This window comes from Chanodichthys erythropterus, chromosome 14 (assembly GCF_024489055.1).
Source record: "Chanodichthys erythropterus isolate Z2021 chromosome 14, ASM2448905v1, whole genome shotgun sequence".
NCBI classification, from domain to species: Eukaryota; Metazoa; Chordata; class Actinopteri; order Cypriniformes; family Xenocyprididae; genus Chanodichthys; species Chanodichthys erythropterus.
Genome location: NC_090234.1, coordinates 21,341,960 through 21,361,696, shown reverse-complemented (window position 1 = coordinate 21,361,696; position 19,737 = coordinate 21,341,960). Strand labels below are relative to the sequence as shown.

Genomic DNA, 19,737 nt, shown 5'->3' with positions numbered 1-19,737 from the left:
CTCTGTCATGTTTAGGTACCTGTAGCCTCCTGGTTTGATGACATGTCTGACACAGAGCTGCTGGATCTCATCCCTTTCTTCGAAAGACTGAGTAAAGTGGATAATGTCTACACTGTGCTCAAGCAGCAGAGGACTACAAGCTAGCGAGACACTAAGGGCAGCTGTCACTATGGGGCCAGGGAGGCTGCTGGGCTCGGAGCACCACACTGCTTCCCCCTAACAGGACCAGCCACTAGCTCAGTCCTCATCACCTACCCAGAATTCCATTCACATGATGTTTGATAGAGAAAAGAAGGCGAATGACAGAACTGTGACGGACTGCTTTCTCCATTACAAGCATAAAATAACAAGCTGATTGTTTTAACACTCGAATGGGTGAATCTCAGGAAAGCTGACAAGATCATATTTAACCCTGAAGTCAAATAATAATAGAAATAAGAAATTATATTTTGCTTAAGAAAAACGATTTTGCATTTGTGAGAATATTTTGACAACTAAGCACATTCCCCCCAATTTCCGCCATGATGCAAATAAATGCAAACTTATATTTACTGTAATGTGTAAACAAATATGATAATATATTTAAATTATATTGTATTTATACGTTATGGTTATATTTGTTGTACTGCCTTTAATGCTTATTGCTAAAAAGTACTGTATTACAGTTATGAAAATCTAATGAAAATCACTAGTGTGAATAATAAAGGAAATCACAAAAAAGAAAGAAAAAAACGTCCAGATGCATTATGGTTATAATGAGGGAAAAACTTTTTAATTGTCATGAACATAATTTCACAATGCAAAATAAAATCTGAATTGTCATAAAATATGCTATTTTCTTAATGCAAATATTATTTTGTATTTATTTTTCATTTGAATTCAGGGGTAAATGTGGCCTAGGCTTGTTTTCAATGAGATTCACAAAAAGACGTGTCTTTCCTTCTTTGCAACTCTTTCATTTTCATGCCTGAGGGAAGCCCTGTTAAAATGAAACAAGTTGATTGTCCTCTTCGGTGGGTGATTTGAGAAGATTTGTGTTTTAAGAAAATGACTTCCTCTTCTTGAGTTTATATCTTGAGTTAAGCTTCCCTCATTCCCTTTGTTAAATGAGTTTACCTCAAGATCTCAAGTGAGGACAAAACCATAAATGGCAATCACGTGAATAATATGCTGTCTTTTTTTTATCTAGACAAGTTTATTAGACTCTGAAACAAGCATTCATTATCCCTTTATTTTTCAAAAAATTATGTTGTTTTCTTCTCCATTTTAATTTCTAAATCAGAAATGAAAGAGTCATGATGCAATCAGCAGCACTTGAAATTCAAGTTTCACAAAGCAACAGATGTAAGAAAGGGAAATCGGCCCAGCACCTACTGTGTCACACGGTCCGTTTCACTCTGAAGGTTAAGCTAATGCACCTTTTGAATCGTATAAAGTATGCTTTATTGTGTCTAATGCGAGGTCCTTCAGTGTGGCCTTAAAATTACTGTAGCAAATTTTTGTCAGACAATATCAAAATGGTCTTATTTACAAAAATCAGTTTGTCTGAGACTGTATAGTTTTAAATTCATAACAGTATGCCATTTGTGTGTTTTATATTAATCAAAACAAGTAAAGAATACTGGAATCAAACCTTGATTTGTCAGTGGCAACAGATGTTTGAACTGTAATGCCTTAACGCTCCATTAGATCACTAAAGCTGTTAGGTGGTTTATTGAGAAAGTGATGTGGGCATTGGCGTAAGCATGCTGTAACGTGGACTGGAGAGCCCCTGTTAACGTGCAGTTGACGTGCCGCCTTGTTAGTTGTGCCATTTAATATGGATGGTTTTCCTCATGGGAATCGTATACTTGCTCAGCACTATTTGAGTTGATTGTTCTGCAAGTGCCAATGTTGATGTTCATGTGTAAGAGAGAGAGTGGAAAGATGATGTTCTGGTTTTTAATACTGGTGTTTTGTCCATTTTTCAGTGTTTGACTTTTTAAATAGTTTCGGGAATGGCGAAACACTTGCCATCTTTCTATATTTGTGATATTAATGAAAATAGTGCTGTGCCATGGAGAAAAAAAAAAGATTTTGTTATTCATAAAAGTTTAAAGAGCAGCTTGAGTGTTGAATATTTGACTCTTAAAAAGTACAATTTATTTCCCCCTCCCTTTTACTTGAATCTCACCCTTATTTTATTCCGGTATTGTTTCCAATAGTATTTGATGTACAGTAATGTGGTTTGTGTATTAAGATATTTGGGTTGTCTTCTACAGATGAGTTAAACAAGTGAACATAAATCATTATGTAATAGAAGAATAAGGTATTTTTACCTTTTTAAACAAATTGACATGAAAAGAACAAAATATCAAATGTCAGTATTTCAACATTTTCCAGTAACACTTTACAATAAGGTTCCACTTGTTAACATGAACTAGCTCTGAAAAAGACGCATTTATTAATTGTGGTTTAATTTCAACATTTAGTAATATTTTATTAAAATCAATGTACTTTTGCTGACAAATAAATGTGAATTTCTCTGTCCAGGTAACATGGAGAAAGAGTAAACATTGTTCATTTACTTACACCTTATTGTAAAGTGTTACTAGTTTTCCTTGAGATTCACTTTTCTGTTTCAAAATTCATGAAAACAAAAAAACAAGAAACTTCAATGAAGATCATTCTATATTAACTGGGTACATGGTGTCTTTCAACATTCAAAACTGATGATGTAGTATAAGACATGATACTGAATCGCATGTCTGACTTATTACATTCTCCGAAGTCTGACAATTCATCAGTCTCAGTTGGACTTCTCACACTTGTCTGATTATGCAACCGGACCAACCCTGGCCCATGTTTTTCAGAGGTTACATAACAGTCTTGGTAGTGCTTGTTTTGAATGATACGCCTTCTTTTTAATATTCTCACAGATGTATGAGAGAGGCCACAAATGCACTTCTCCTCATGTGTAATTGTTGAATCAGAAACATGTAATGCTAGTTTTGGTCTGAACAAAAATTTGATGATGGTTGGACTTAAAGGCTTAATGTAGGCCTGGCTTTATAAATTGTTTCACTTTAATTATCTTCCATGAGTTAGCAGTCAGTTTTCTCATAGCCTATCTTTTTATAGGTACTCTGAGTGTTAAGATAAATTAAGACTAAAATTTAAAACATATTGCCAGAAAAAAACTAGGTTGCTCAGATCTGTTCTTACATTTATTTGAAGGTTAATGGCTCCACCTAGCGTTACATATAGAAATAATTTTTTACATCAATACCATGGGTGCTTTTCAAACCGAAGGCTGCGTCCTTCTTAGACAAGACTTTCAGAGGCTTCTATACTACGAGACAGTCTACCAAGTGTGTATGGCTACGTCATAAACTTCATGAAAATACGATTTAAACTTAATTTTTGGAAAAATTATTTATATTATTAATCTTTATATAGTGAATGACAGCCATCTGAGGTTGGCTCAGTGGCTTACATTATTGTCAGTTTAGTGTTAAATTATTAATTTACAGCAGAACATAACATCTATAATTCATGTCCAAAAACATTTTTTTTTTTGTCTAACATTTCAGGATGCAGCCTTCCGTTTGAGAAACAGCACATGATGAAATGCCCTATGCAAAAAATATAAATATTAATACAACACAATCAAAAGTAATTGTAAGTCAGTGTGAAGGTGGGATATATCATTAAAAATGACTAAGAGGCATCAAATCTAAGTGAATATTTTTTTGGGAAAAATAAAACAGCGCTTCACTAGTACTTTGCCCTCTACTACAGTAACTGGTTAATAAACAAAACTTCATGCATTTTGCGGAAGGACATTGTTTTGGTTGTGCTTCGGCTCGATCTGTGGATGAATGTGATCCTTCACAATATTATGCATTACAATGAATTATGTTAGCGATACGATTTATCAGTTCAATAAAATACCTTACTCACCTGTTGAGTAATAAAAACGCCAACTCTGCGTCACTTTTAAAACATTTGAAATCCCTCAGTTCTGCCATCTCCGAAAAGCCAAGCCAATGCCTATTCTCGTTTTATTAGGTAGGTGCATTGGTGCAAAGATGTTTAATGTGTTTCTAAAAGGGACTTTGTATGTTATTGCAGTAGCAAATGACTTTTCTTGTTAGCCTTTTTCTAAAACTGCATAAAGTTATGTAATATACATCAAAAGTGATAGTCAGGCACTGACTAGCTACCCAAAAACAAGCCTAGCCTACCTTTTATGCTGCCTTCACGTGCTATCGGAAATGTGATAATTCCCACTTCTGAAGTCGTCGAGTTCATAGCATTCAAGTTTTGAAATGGTAGGGCGTTCATGTGCAGTTTTTTACCTAGGAAACTAGTATTTACGATAATGGGCACAGAGCGTTATAGAACTTCTGCATTAATATAAGCCAGCTCGAAAACTTCCGGAGAGATTATCATTTGCTGGTGTGTTGAGCATCAGTAGTGTAATACTTAGTTTATAATCAGAATATAGTCAGTCACTTAAATAGTCAGGCATAGCATTAATTTAGTTATTCAAATGTAAGACAGTATAAAAAATAAATAAATAAAGACATACCTCAGTGTTCCTCCTTGGCTAAATTCAGTTCGCCCATCAGTTTTTACACTTTCATGTGAAAAAAAACCTTCAAAAATTAAATATTTATTGTGCACTTTAGTTCGATTAATTGAATAAAATGTGTGTTTTTACAAGTGTGCTGAAATCATTGATCTTGCGCCGCAATGATGACTGACAGCTGCTGTGATTATACAGGGAAAGCGCGGTGCTCGCTTCTGTCATTCATTCACAAGAAAAGTTATTGTTTTTCATGAGATTCTGTGAGTACTTCATACTTCACCTTGACAAAATGTATTTTTAAACCTAGTTATTTTATAATGCTTAATATTTAGTCAAATCAAAGTGGAAAACGATTAGAGGAAATAGCAGATAGGCCTATATGCTTAAATAAATGCTACTTTGCCGCCACTGGTTGTTAAAGTGGTAATTAATGTCTTTTTTTATTTTTAAATAAGTGTTTTCTGTCAAATGTTGAATTTCCTACATTTTTAAACGTTCGGTTTTACAATGGGGACAATCTCAGAAGGATGAACAAATAACATTTGAAGTGCTGAATACAACATTAAAATGGTTGGTTTTGTGTCGATGTACAGCGACTACAGAATGAATAGCTAACAGTTCACCAGAAATGTCCAAGCTGGTTTAACGACAACCAGGAAGTAACCGAGCACGTGAAGGCAGCATTAGATTATGGGAGGCACTTCCGGTTTGTGGAAATTCCACTAAAACGACAGAAACAAATAATTTCAAATCATAACGTTGCCCTTCAAATAACTAATATCCATCAGTTTGACTGAAAGAGCTGAAAAAAAAAAACAAAAAAAACTTTCATGTTCTATTTTCAGACGTCAGGAGATTAAAGGCTAAAGCTTAGTATTTTAATGTGACATAACAAGAATATGGCAAGATCTTTCAGTCGCTGCATTGTTTACCTCCTGATTATTTTCTTTTTGTTTTCTGCTCTCCCGATTTAATTTACGATAGGCTATAGCCTATCTATCCCATGAATAATTTACTGGAATGCACGAAGAATTTGAGAATCTCGTTTTTATTCTCAATTACGTCTCCTACCCACTATTGTCTGTCGAAATGATGGAAATCACTTTGAAATATTATCACTCAAAAATGTGTCAGATAATGAACATTTTTGATTGCAGCGTAAATAATCGAGCTTTTGGGGTTATTCATTTGCCTGGCAAGTCGGTCCAGAATGATATATCTTCTACAAGATATATTAGTCTGGTCAGTCTGCCCTCCGTAGCGCCTTGAGTCAACTTCAAACCGTAGGCTACCGTGCAATCAGATTCGTTTATTTCAGTGACACAAACAGCGTCACTCTAGTGCAGCGAAAGTCCCTTCGATATCAACAAAGATTGCGCACGTGAGACCCGAGAGTTTGTTCTACTCAGCCGTGAATTCAGTTTTAAATGACCAAAAACACATTAATTATTTACTTTTCGCTGTTGACTCTCTTATCGCTTTGCTAACGTCATATTCGCCCTTCTCTGATTGGTTTACTCCGCTTCCTGTTTGCTCAGATTTGCTCCGCCCTAGAAATCGAATTGATTTAATGGTGATCAGACTCATCCAGTAAAGGCAAGTTATTCATGGCCTGTTGTATCAATGTTACTGCTTATACACTTTTTAAAATTTACTTTTAATGTGTTCATAGATTGATTGTTTACAGTTGAACGGAAGATACTCCCATAATTTGCGCAAAGCGTCATGGTGCGTTGGAAAATCAACCTTTTCTTTATCTCATGCCATTACAAACCTATTTACTTTATTTAATCACCTCGCTTTTTATAATTTTATCACTTTTCTATCTATCTATCTATCTATCTATCTATCTATCTATCTATCTATCTATCTATCTATCTATCTATCTATCTATCTATCTTTCTTTCTTTCTTTCTTTCTTTCTTTCTTTCTTTCTTTCTCTAAAACACTATGGAATGCACTGGTGGAAGAAATGTTTAATTTTATAGCCTGCCTTTTATTATAAGCTTTGTTTTCCACAGAAAGAAAGAGATAAATATTTTCAGGATTGTATTGACTGTTCACAAAAATACAGTGATTGAACACTCCTCAAGAAAATTTGTTTTCAAATTTTATTGAAAGATATTGATAGCTAAACCAGGGAAAACTGCAGCACTTTTGCACTTATTTGGATACTTCAGCAAAAGGCAAGAACTGTTATAGGCTACCTTTTTAATACAACAGAAGCAAAAAACTAAAACTCTCAAAAGCATTTCCATTTATTTGTAAATGTTTCCCTAATTTGTAAAATGGCTGTATTCATGAACTCAGAGTATATGTTACATATTCTAAAGTTACTTTCCGTCCCAAACCCTCTTTTGATCATCTTTGGCCCTGCACATTGTAATTACACACCTTAACCTCACTTTAATCTTCATCCCACAAAACAAGAATAATAAAAAACAAAACAACAAAGGATATCTATACAAGGATATACAGTAGTACACAATTTTCAAAATTCAATACCAAATTACTGTGCAAGAAACTTAAGTCATAACAACGTGGGTGAATTACATGGGTGTCTGGCCTGGTGCTGTTCATTTTATTTTAATAAAGCACAATGTGTTTGATCATAAATTTAGACAAGAATTGTCAAGAATTTAAGAAATTATTATGTAGCCTAATGGATGGTTAACCATGTAGAATGGGATTTAATGTGCAAAAATGACACTAAAGATTTAAAATAAATGAATTATAAGCCTCTCACTTTCAAACACATTGAAAGAAATAGATTTAATGTTTTCATCATTTCATTTGGTATTTAAATAGTGGCATAGTTGAGTATTATGCACTGTAAGTGCATATGTGTTGATTCTCAGTGGTTACCTGCAAAAAAGGAAAAAGAAATCAACAAGTCAGCAGTCAGTTGATAAACCATATACCCTCAGCTGGATACCACTACAAATCACATGGCCCATGCTGAGTATCAAGTTCTTATTAAAACAAGCCCAGACTCCATGTCTATGAATAGGCATCAGAAACGTCTCCTGTTCAGAGTAAAGGTAATGATATACAGTATATAAACAAATATACATATAAACTTCGACTCTGCAATATCTAAACATGCATATTGTCAATAACAAAATGTATGACTTACTTATGACACGCAGATGTGCAGTGCTTTTAACTCTTCCTGTGATAAAGCACACAATGCCGCTCATGTCTGCAGATGTTTGTTTAAGAGTGAGCCTATGAACAGTTCCCATTTTCTCCACCACAACTTTAGGACCAGGATGCAGTGTCTCCCCTTTCAGGGTCCAGGTAGGTGCCTTGACCACAGGCAGAGAGACTTCACATTCAAAGCATGCATCTGCAGGAGCAGTTACATCCACATCTTGCAGCTCTCGCACCATCAGGATTGACTGAGCTGTTTAAACAGAGAGGAAATGCCAATCCACATAAGCACGTGTTACATTATCCCATTATTTCCTGCAGTACAATGTAGACCACAAAGTTCTTTTCTCATTATAATAATATAAACAAAAGCTCCACTACGATAAACATGTTTTTAATTTCTGAAATTGCCGTAATCGTGTATTAGCCTATTTCTTTAAACAAACAATCAATGAAGCAGTTTTCTTTATAGGGTAATATTAATATCTGAAAAGCTTTAATCTGCAAAATGAAAGTCAGTATGATATAGCTAATTATTTTATTGTCGTGACACAAGAAAACTTTAAAACACCAAAAACCCTTTATGGCTGTCGATCATTTTATTTTGGCCATTTTATGAAAAGCACATAGTATATGCACTTCAAGATAAAAGGAACGTATATTGCTTTTATTTGACATTTTTATTAAATCAGGTTTAAAAAAACAACGTAAATATGAATGACATGTATAATGCATTTTGAACTAGATTTTAAAAAAGACTTTGGCTTTTGCCTTCTTGGACATCTATCATTGGACTATATTTGATTTAGTTTTATTTAAGTTGTCTATTTCAAAATGAAAACAGCCAGTGTATTGGGCACGTCCTGATATTGCAGAGTTAGATGCGTTCCTGGGTCAACATATTTTGTTGATCCTGGAACAACATTCTAGTCTGAAAATAGTCTTAACCCTATTCCTATCCCTAAACCTAACCCTACCCATAGGTTATCCCAAAAATCAGAGGGAAATGATAGATGATTAACGCTGATGTAGAAGCACTAATTCATGATTTTAAGCCTAAACTTGACATAATCTGTAAACTTGTCCCTCAAATCTGATTAGTTGATTTGAATGTTGTTCCAGGAACATGCTGAACTCAGCAAAATCAGGTTATGCGTGTAAGCGGTACTCTAAGTGTAGAAAGGAGACATCGCCATCTGCTGGTTATCGTAGGGACAGCAGTGGAAATTTGGCGCTGTGAGTACAAGTGGCTGACGGACGGTAAGTTTTGACACTCAGAGCGGTCCAGAGATTTGTTCGTCAAAGGTAGTTCGAAAGGCAAATTGCTTAATAATTTTGCTACAAACATGTTTGGAAGCCTTTGTCATGTATTTAGCGTCGAATAATACCGAATATTAAGACAATTGTGAGGTAATTTCCTACGAGAATAGGCGTTGTATGAGACAATTTCTTGACTGATTCATCTTAGTTGCCAAGAAACTAATTTGACCTTCATTGAGAACATCCCACCTAACAGGTAAGTGACTGACTGACTGAAGTTGTCACAACGTTAGTAAACACATTTTCCTGATTTTTCTTCTAAATATTAGATATTAGCAAGCAGAATATCAAAGTATTGTTGATATAGGGCTAAGTAGGGATGCACAGAATTTAAAATGGTCAAATAATAAGACAAATATGATAAGATGATAGCTATTTTGGCCAATAACCGATGCGGCTGATATGTTTAAGAAAAAATAAACTTAAATTGCAAAAATAGTTTATATGCTATAAGTCAGGGGTGTCCAGTCCTTCTACTGGAGGGCCAATGTCAACTGTAGTGAACGGCAAGGCCAATTAAACACACCTGAGCCAGGTAATCAAGGTCTTACTAAGCATACTAGAAACTTCCAGGCAGGTGTGTTGAGGCAAGTTGGTGCTAAACTCTGCAGGACAGTGGCCCTCCAGGACCGAGTCTGGAGGTGAACGTGATTTCACCAAGTACAACATGGTTGCATTTAACACCTCTTTTAGACATAGGGTGCTTCTCATTTCTTATTTGTGCATCCTAGTTTCAATTCCTCATGTCCCAACTCCACCCACTTAGGATGCGAGGGAAGGATACACCTGTGTATCCTCGCGGTGCAATTAGAGAATTTAGATGTCTTTCAAGATGGCTGAATTCGATCGGTTTCTGGGCCATGGGCTGGAGGACGGAGCACTGAGGAAATGAGGAAGCATCAGTTTGAGTATTGAGAAGCACCCACTCACTCACTGAATTCCCGCCACCATTTTGAAGTGCGTTCAACTTATCAAGTGACAGACTCTTGACCTCTCAATTTTGACTGAGAGAGCGAGTCTACTGAATATGTACACTTCAGGTGGATCCATAGACCACAATGCAACATGATTGTGATGTCACAGCAGATCACGCTTAATTTACTCCTACCCCACACAACTGTAATGCATGATATTAGTGATAGTGTGATTCGTGAGGTCTGATCGCGCTCTGACAACGGCAGTGATATCTAGCACTCATTGAAGTATATGCGCGAGACGTCACTGCGCGATCAGACCTCACTAAACGAGTGCTGAACACAGTTAGAAATAGTGGTGTATTAGAGGTAAAAAATGATATAAATATTGTTCGGTTTCTCGCACAAACCGATCGTTTCGTGTCTTAGGACATCAATGTGTCGTCACGAGTCGCAAGGTTTAATTTGGATTTGTCTGTCGTGTTTTATTTACTATTATAGTCCAAGTTCCCGCTGCATTGCATTATACCACTGACAGACGGCAGCGGTTAGAGTTAAAAATCATAATTTGTGTTCTACTGAAGTAACAAAGACACCTACATCTTGGATGCGCTGGGGGTATGCAGATAAACATCAAATTTTCATTTTTGGGTGAACTATCCCTTTAAATCAAAATGAACAACTGTATGATTGACGGCTTAAAGAAGTATTGGATTGTTTGAAAATCAGTGCTGTCAATCATTCCAGTTCACATTCAACTGTTGTCATGCTTCTCTTAATTGGTTTGAAAGGACTGAATTTGTCTCACCTTCAACAGTTAGTTTTGCTGAAGATGTGTAGTTTCCAACTTGAACACTATAGGTGCCCTCATCCTCTAGCAACACCTGCTGAATCACAAGTTTTCGATAACACCCTTCACTGCAGATCTCAAAGCGCTCTGAGGGCAGGATGACATTAGGTCCCTTATACCAGCGAATGCTGCAACGAGGATTGGTCACAGTGCAGTCCAGTATGACACGGGTTTTTTCTAGAGCTGTTTTATCCTGAAGTGGTTTCGCAATGTTTGCTGGCAGTGCTGTGGAGATAAAGACGTAGTTTTAAGCATTTTGAGTGTGATATTGCTGTTATAACAAATAACGTTTGTGATGCAATATGTCCAGTTATTTTATTTTTGCAGCTCTGCCAACAATTGTATTAAACATTTGGCTACAGTTTTAGAACCATAGACTTGGAATTGTGTATAGTGAACATGGACAATCAGTGTGGTAAAAACAGTGAAGTAACCCACTGTTTTTGTACTAGTCATCATTCACTTTTGGAATGCACCAATAGAGTTGGATACTCCATTAGATACACCAATAGTGTGCTTGGACTATTGGAATGTCCAATAGAGGTCTACTAATTTGCCGATTAATCAGCACCGATAGTTGATTGGTGGAACAATCGTTATTGGCAAAAATTGGGGGGTTGGGGGGAATTTCGATCGTTTTCCTGCAGTAGAAATCGCGTTCCGGAGGGGAGAAATGGGAACGCGGGGGCACCACTATGCGACCGCAAAGGGCACTTTCACTTTCGCGATCAAAGGTGCAACCCAACTGGTTATCTCCAGTGCACGCCACTGGTTATCCGTATCGGTAAAATCCAATATTGGTCGACCTCTAATTTCCAATCAAAATTAGTGAGCCATAATTAAATATTTTATGATACAAAGAATACACATTTTCAAGACATTAACATTTAACAGTAGTGCAATGCTATGTGCAAGACTGAAGCTTCTGCACGCATTTAAAGACCCATTTCTTGCTTTATGTTGTGTTAGTGTGCATTTTATACAATTAATCACTGACTTTGTGTGTCAGTGATTAATTGCCCTAAGTATAGGTATGATCTTGAACTTTCAAAAACATATGCATGTAGTAACGTGAAAGTTAATAATTTGCACAGAATGAGAAAAAGAACCAAAAATATAGATGAAAGAGTGCTTGGAAAACAGGTTTCAGTTTTTGTGTTTAGCTGTTGGTCATCATTGCTGCTCTCTTACTTGTCGGGACAGTGTAAATACCTGATGTCTGGTTGGCCACATTTCAAAATTGTTTGAAATGTCATAGCATCTGTGACTACTCATCAAAGAGGGTGACAAGCTTTGGTTTTGTAGTGTGTGCTTGACTTAAACATACAGACCTTCCACCTCAAGGTAAGCTGTAGACTCAACATTCTTGGATACAAACTTGATCTCTCCAGAGTCATCTCCTTTAACGTTGCATATGAGGAGGAAGTGTTTAGTCCCTAAGAAAAACATTGTACCGAAAAGTCATAATCAGATATTGATATAAATATTCACTGAGTTTGAGTAGTCAATGTTTGGAAAAGGGCAAAGTTTAGCAACTGGTGCTAGAATAACCTTCCTGGCGGATCTTAATGGTGCTGGTTGGTTTTATCTTCTCTCCATTCTTAAACCATTCTCCGGGCACATCATCCAGTGACACTTCACACATGAACACTGCATTTTGATCTTCTTGAATATCCAGATCCTCTAAGCTTTGTAGTATCTCAAGTTCCCTCTCTGTTAAAATGTTAATGAACATAAAAAAGCGTTGCGTAATTCCAAAATATATTACTAATTCAAACATGCTTTCCATTTTGTCAAATTTGTAGCTGTACCAGTAGATGGTAGTGTTGTACATAGAATGCATTATTTCAGCAGGAGGATTAATATTTAGAGTACTATCACCAGGAAAGTATACAATCTACAGATAAATGTGATGATAATTTAACAGACTCTCTGTTATTACCATAGATTTCCACTGAACAGGATGTTTCAGCTTCCCCAGCGTCACACGCATATAAACCAGAGTCTCCCAGCTCACACTTAAGTATATGTAGAAAGCACTTTCTTCCCATAGAGTAAATGCGATGATTTTTTCCTGGTTTAAGCTGAACTTCATTCTGAAAGTGAAAGACACACGCTTTATTTTGTAGAAACAAATTGCCACTTCAAATAATAAACATTAAAATATTAGTGATTTTTAATTACTGCAGCAAGAGGGTGTGGGATTGTCATGTAATTTTACCTTTGTCCACTTTATGTCTACGTTGTGGCGTGACAGCTCACATTCAAGGGTTATACCAGATCCCTCTGGTTGTCTGATATCCTCAAGCTTTTTCAAGATTGTTACTGGGATTTCTGAGGAAGCAAAGAAGTCTTGTCAGCTTATGTGAAAACACTACTTTTGACTTAAAAACATTCATGTCATGACAACTTAGGGCTGGGCGATACAGCTAAAAAATGTATCACTATATAAAGTTTCATATTGTTCGCTATCGATAATTTTTGAAAAATATTTCATAAACTTTTTTCAATAAAAGAACAGTAGAAAAAAAGTTTGAATTTAACCAACGCATTTTTAATTGAGGCAAACAACAAATAATTTTAAATAAAAAATAAAATGTAAAGCATTAAAGAAACTTAGAGCTGCACAATTCTGGATAAATTGAGAAACTTTTTAGATTTGTCAAACTAAGGTCACTATTCTGAATGGCAACTAAATGAAATAACATGTAATTTACTAGAGGTTCTGACAAAATATTAATTGCTGCAGTCAATTTTAAAATTTTAAATTTATTTGAGTTAATTTATTTTTAAAAAAATCTGTTTGGATGTATGATTCAATGACTCACTCATAAATACTCTTGTTTCATTGCTGGATGAATCAGTGTATTTGAAAGAATCTGTTGAATGAAGATTCAATGTCAGATTCATTTTTTTAACACTCACTTGTCGCCACCTGGTGGTGAAACAATGTAATCGATAAATGTGTCGTTTTCAGCGCCAAGTTTCTTTCAGAAGCTGATTTGCTCAATTTTGATTGATAACATAGATATTAGTGTTTATTTCTAAACTATAGTATTTCCGTGATTATTTGAATATTTGAAACATATATTTGTGATTGAAAAAATTGAAGTAGATCAACTGTAAGACATAAGGAAACAATGAAAATGCCACAATGACGAGCTGACATGTCCTGTTTTATTCACAATCTCCTCGTCACCGGCAGGTACAGCACTCATTTTCATGTGTTTGTGTGTTCTGATCTCACGTGGTGATTGCGCAACTGAACTCCACAGCAGCTTATTTGCATGTCACTCATAGCGCATCTGTTTGTGACCACAAGCTTGAGAGTTGTTCATGCAACCGAACTTCATGTCTGTTTACATTCTAACGCATTTAAGTGAAACTATATCGAGAGTTATAGTTAGAGTCTAATATTTTTTCTATCATTATCGATTAAGATTAAGAAAAATATCAATACTGTTTTATTGCCCAGGCCTATGACAACTTTCGGAGTGTTTTCTGCTGTGAGCAAGTAAGACATGTTGCTGCTGTACAATATAGCATACATGAATTACCCATAGCAGATCTATACAGGTGGAGCTGGGGAAGGTGGAGGGTTTCTGAAAGCATGCTACACTGCTAAGGCATATGCTACTCATGTATTTGAAGATTGAGCACATTGGCTACTAATACAGCAGGAACCAATCATCTGTGTCCTATTGAAGATGTTATTACGAGTTAAGGACCTTTTAGCCTGCGCATCTAGAGTTTCATGACAGAACTTTGCATATGTTAGATATACACATTTATTTAGATAAAAGAGAAATGCTATTGTTTCGGTACTTCACATTTACGTGGTGAATTGTGAGATTGACAGCGGACCGGAGAAAGTGTTGAGAGCAGCCGAGAGCATCAAAAAGTTTGGGCAGTTCTTGACTTTATGCAAATATCAAGCGAAAAAAGTGGGTGGCAGCCAATCACTGTCAAGTTCAGGTAGTGACCTTTGTCTTGAGTATTAAAAATAAACAGATTGTGCTGGAGTTAATGCTGGATTTAGAGCTCAAATATTGCAGTTTGCATGCTTTCATTGTTATTATACTGGCTGGGTTTACAAAAGTTTATAAAATTGGCAGCATATCTTTACTTAATTCGGAAACATCGATTAAACACACTTGCTACAGACACACCCCTAAGTGGAGGTATTTTAGCATTATCAGCAGCAATGGGTGGAGTTTTGCCGCTGAAGTGGACATCCGTCATTAGACTTCATTTGACATTGATCAGCTTATTGACAGAAAACCATTTCGATCACATTTGAAAAGGCTGTGATCTTAAAAGCAAGTCATTTATTAATTATTATTTACCTCTGGTTGCCCTTGTTTGACTTTTGAGATCACATAGTCAATCTGTCTAGTACAACAGGAGCTTATCATTTAACCATACCTCTTTGTGCTTAGAGGACTTTGAGAAGAGTCCTTTGTTGTAGTGGCATTTACATGTTATTGTCATTCTCAATGACAGCTCTGTGACTCCAAAGGATAAGCCCTATTGAGTGACTTGGCATAGAAGAGATTACCTTACACCAGCACCTTATGCTTGTGAATGTTTGAAATGTTTCGGTAGCTGGAGTCCGATCATGTGATCCATATCTTTTTATATGTGTAACCTGACACATGGTAAGAGCAGTAGCAAAACTGTCTGTCCATGCCATTGTAATGTCATCAGCATCAGAAATTTAACCAGTTTGAGGACTTACATCATTGCCCTGGACGCTCTTACCTCTCACAACTAAGTTAATCATGGCCAGATTCCACCCCTTATAAAATAATTGTTGCCAAGGCAATTAAGAAACATAAGACAGATGATTGCAAGCCTGTATACCTTAAATAAGTAAATATGAGTAATAATATTATAATAAGTAAATATGAGTATTTGTATGACCTTTATGGTCTATTTAGGGATATGTTAGGGATGATTGATTTCCTTTTAGGTCATTTTGGATGTCTGTTATGTTGAGGTAGTAGTCTGTTCCTTTTAGTCAGCTGGAAAACACTGTCTTAGATGTGTTCAAGTTAGCTGAGATGTTTTTGGGTGGTAGTGTGTTGGTGAGAAGGTGTGGTGTTGAAGGGATAAAGGTGTTTTTTTAGTGGCTAAAGGGCCATTTACACCATGAATGATAACTATAAAGATAATGGTAAATATAAAAATTGTTCTAAAGATAAAAGAATAGCACTGTTTACAACATAGCTGAAACAATAAAAATATAGAGAAACTATAATCGCTGGGATCACTTTCAGAACGATTTTTTTCTGGCTGTTGATCATGTTGAAATGGCAGACGACATTGTGGAGTTAATCGGTTAGGTCCAGAAAAAGCCACCACTGTGCAACCCCCTTTTCAAGGATACTTTAAAGAAAATGGATGTATGGAAAACAATCTGTCATACCCTCGGAATAAATGGTGAGAAGTATTAATGAGATCATGCCAGGCTAGCAAAACAGTGTTACATAAAATTACCTCAGGTATACAGCGCTAGTTTCAACAACAATGTCTTGCTTCCTTTGAAGTTGCAGTGAAAAAGACTAAGGAGTTGTGTTTATTCCACTATAGTGACTTTGCCAGCTAAATTCACTGTTAGGATTAGATCGATTACACTAGCTATTCACTCAAAACATAGTTTGTTGGTGTGGACACAGATATAGTTATCATTATAGTTATCTTTATACTTATTGTTCTTGGTGTGAATGGGTCTTAAATCGGAATGTAATGGCTGAATTACAGCATCTTTAAAGGTGATCTGTGTAATTCCTGCACCACTAGTTCAACGTTTCCAAAAGTGTGTGTTTCATGAATGGCCAAAATCCTTGAAAAGTTTTTAGTTGAAAACTGTCCCCAAGGCTTGTCGTGCCCCAAACTTATGTCATTGGTTGAGCCAGTAGTTGACGTGTCAGGCACAAATGAACAAAGTAATGTTTTAAAGTGCCTATACAGCCACAGTGTTTATACTCTTAAAGAAGTCAGCCAACAAATGACTTGCTTTTAGTTGTCTTTTCAATTGAATATGGATTAAATGTTATGTTTTAACTTTGAATCCTTTGAAGTATTTTCAGTCTAATTTTCCAGTTAAAATAGTCTTAAATACTTGAAGATAAATATACTTGAGATAAAATATTTGATATTAAGACTTGTTTCATGAGAATGTGTCTTTAACACAAGTTTATTTTGTCTTACTGTACTGACAGATTTTTACATTTGTTTTAAAAACGTGAAAAATACAAACTACATATACAGTATAGTAAGATAAGATACAATTTATGAAAACAAGCCTTAATATCTTATGCTGTGTTGCTTCTCAATTGAGTTTCTCTTAAAGACTTTTGGATGTTTTTTAAACAAGTTTACACAAAATGAAAGACCCTCATTAAAGTTTCCACTCTAAAAATAGTTTAATTTGCACAGTACCTTTAACGTCCAATCTTGCTAATGATCTGACATTCTCAACAGAGAATATGTAGGTGCCAGTGTCATCCAAGGTCAGGCTGGAGATTGTAAGGCTGTGTACCCGTCCTTTTGCAGTCATACGCAAACGGTTGTTGTTTTTGAGAGCGTGCCCATCCTTCTGCCATACACCCTCCACATTGCTATGTGACAGCTCCACTTCAAAAGAAGCTGTTTCTCGTTCATAAGTCTGGATCTCAGTTAGACCTTTCCGAATCTTGATTTTTCGTGCTGTGTGACAAACAAAAAAAGTATAGTTCAGTGGTTCAGTTAGAAATCAGTTAAGAGTTTGGAAAAGAAAGAGAAAGAGATTAAGATGAAAGGTAAAGATTATAAAGAGAAAAAAATAGAACAACAGTTGCTGAATTAGTTGGCTCGGTTTTGTCCGCTTGGTGTTAGCAATACACTAAATCCTGCCTTCGATCAGGGCTATGCCAACATTTTTTTAAAGTATTCCAAAACAGACAAGCAGACAGGCATTCCCCGTGGAAAAGGGTGGTTTATTTTAGAGAGTTGGTGACACCACCCTAGATTTTGAAGGCCAGTGCATAAATTTAGCTGCAATGAAAACAGATCCAGATTCATAGTTGGTGCCAGGAACAGCCAAAGCACAGACTTTCTCTCATCACTTGCTCATTTGTACAACACAGCTTTATCTTCTTTAGCTATCCTGAAAGGAATGTTTATCAGTGGTAATTAATTGCTTGTCTGCTAAAGAACAAATAAATTTTATCGTGAGAAGTTGTGTTAAGAGATAATGAACAGCTTGTTTGGTAAGTTTGATGTAGGCAGTTAATAATCAAAGGCAATTGAAAGTAATTGTGAGTAGACACATGTAACTTTTATTCTCCTCTCATAATATCTGTGTTTCACAGGCAACTAAGAGGAATTAAAAGGTTACTCAGCCAGGACCTTCTACCAGCTCTTGATCTAGTTCTCATTTGACATGCTTAATTGAATTATCATAGCTCTTCTGATCTAATGTCAATACAGAAAGCTGCTGCAATAAGTGGTCTGCCAATCACCTGTTTGCTGCTGTCAAACCATGGAACAAGTGTCACTAAAGTAGCTGCCTCTTGCTCACATTACTCTTGGTTACTTGATTCAGTTTGTTTAAGACAACAACATCGCAACGGGCAATAATGAGGTACCGTCACCGTAGAGAAATGCTAACAACAGCACATAGTGAGAAAGAGATCAGCATTTGCGGACTCACGTTCCACACTGAGCTTGGCTTGTGTGCGGTCATGGAGCGTTTCACAGCTGTAGGTGCCTCGGTCTGAAAGGGTGAGTTTGTGGATTGTGAGAGAACGTTTTTTGCCACTCTGCTTCAGGGTGAATTTGGACCCTGGATGTATAACCACTCCTTGTCTCATCCACTGCACTTCTGCAGTCTCAAGGCTGACCTCCACCTCAAGTGTTGCCTCACCAAACTCCTCTGCAACCACCGGGTCCATGCTCTTTGTGAAAAGCACCTGCGCCTCTGAATACAGATCAGGGTAATTCATGCAATCTTTCCCGTAGCAGTTTTTAACACTTTATGAAGCTCTAAACCAGTGATCGAAGCCAATAAGAACAACATTATTTCATGTGCTTGGAGTACAGCTCCGCGTTCTACATTGCTAATGTGCTGTAGTAACACTTGTCTCTGTCAGTTAAGAGTGGAATTCTAACTGGAGAAGCTGTTAAGCACAAGCCATCATAAGCACCTTTTCAACAATTTAGGCATGCCTGAAAGGGTCATTATTAAACTCAAACATGTTGACATGACATTAAAGATCTGTGCAGGCTCTTAAAGAAAATACCCCTCTCTACACTCCAAATACCGTTTTGTAGAAAATGACCTATTGATTAATTTCTCACTTAAAGGGTTAGTTCACCCAAAAATGAAACTTCTGTTATTAAGTACTCACCCTCATGCAGTTCCACACCTGCAGAACACAAATTAAGATTTTTTTTTATAAAATCCGAGAGGTTTTTTATCTTCCATAGAAAGCAATGAAATTACCACATTCAAGTAGTAAAGACATTGTTAAAATAGTCCATGTGACTACAGTGGTTCAACCTTAATGTTATAAAGTGTAGAGAATACGTTTTGTGTGCAAAAACAAAAATAACATCTTTATTTAACATTTTCTTCTCTCCCCGTCATTCTTCTACACTCTTTATGTTGTGTAGACGGTGCAGGCTTAACGGTTCTACATCAGAACGCCGGCTTAGTATTGGCCTGCTCCTGTGGCCAATACTGAGCCAGCTTCGGACAAAAAAACCGAAACTCTGCACTTCGTTATCTGCGTCAACTGCATAGAAGACCGACAGGGAAAAGGAAAAAATGTTGAATAAAGTGTTTTTTTTGTTTTTGTTTTTGTGCACAAAAAGTGTTCTCGTTTCATAACATTAAGGTTGAACCACTGTAGTCACGCTGACCATTTTAACAAAGTCTGTAC

At 36.3% G+C, this 19,737-nt stretch overlaps 2 protein-coding genes across 17 annotated transcripts in view; one reads left to right on the top strand and one right to left on the bottom strand.

The window, feature by feature from the left end:
• The window catches only part of ctdsp1 (CTD (carboxy-terminal domain, RNA polymerase II, polypeptide A) small phosphatase 1), a 31,879-nt gene extending 28,617 nt beyond the window's left edge, over window positions 1-3,262 (top strand). The window contains exon 6 of one of the 2 annotated variants that reach the window (XM_067409184.1): window positions 16-3,262. In XM_067409184.1, coding sequence (XP_067265285.1) covers window positions 16-144 — 129 coding nt within the window. In that variant the 3' untranslated portion in view covers window positions 145-3,262. The remainder of the gene's footprint in view (window positions 1-15) is intronic. The other variant, XM_067409183.1, reaches the window with a different exon arrangement.
• A 3,428-nt stretch (window positions 3,263-6,690) lies between these two features.
• Window positions 6,691-19,737, bottom strand: part of obsl1b (obscurin like cytoskeletal adaptor 1b) — a 33,180-nt gene continuing 20,133 nt past the window's right edge. For 12 of the 15 annotated variants that reach the window (XM_067409308.1, XM_067409314.1, XM_067409313.1 and 9 more), the window contains 9 exons: window positions 18,507-18,773; window positions 17,255-17,521; window positions 13,032-13,144; window positions 12,753-12,906; window positions 12,362-12,523; window positions 12,142-12,246; window positions 10,769-11,035; window positions 7,710-7,979; window positions 6,691-7,438 (listed from right to left, as the gene is read on the bottom strand). In XM_067409308.1, coding sequence (XP_067265409.1) covers window positions 7,428-7,438; window positions 7,710-7,979; window positions 10,769-11,035; window positions 12,142-12,246; window positions 12,362-12,523; window positions 12,753-12,906; window positions 13,032-13,144; window positions 17,255-17,521; window positions 18,507-18,773 — 1,616 coding nt within the window. In that variant the 3' untranslated portion in view covers window positions 6,691-7,427. The remainder of the gene's footprint in view (window positions 7,439-7,709; window positions 7,980-10,768; window positions 11,036-12,141; window positions 12,247-12,361; window positions 12,524-12,752; window positions 12,907-13,031; window positions 13,145-17,254; window positions 17,522-18,506; window positions 18,774-19,737) is intronic. The other 3 variants (XM_067409319.1, XM_067409320.1, XM_067409323.1) reach the window with 1 other exon arrangement.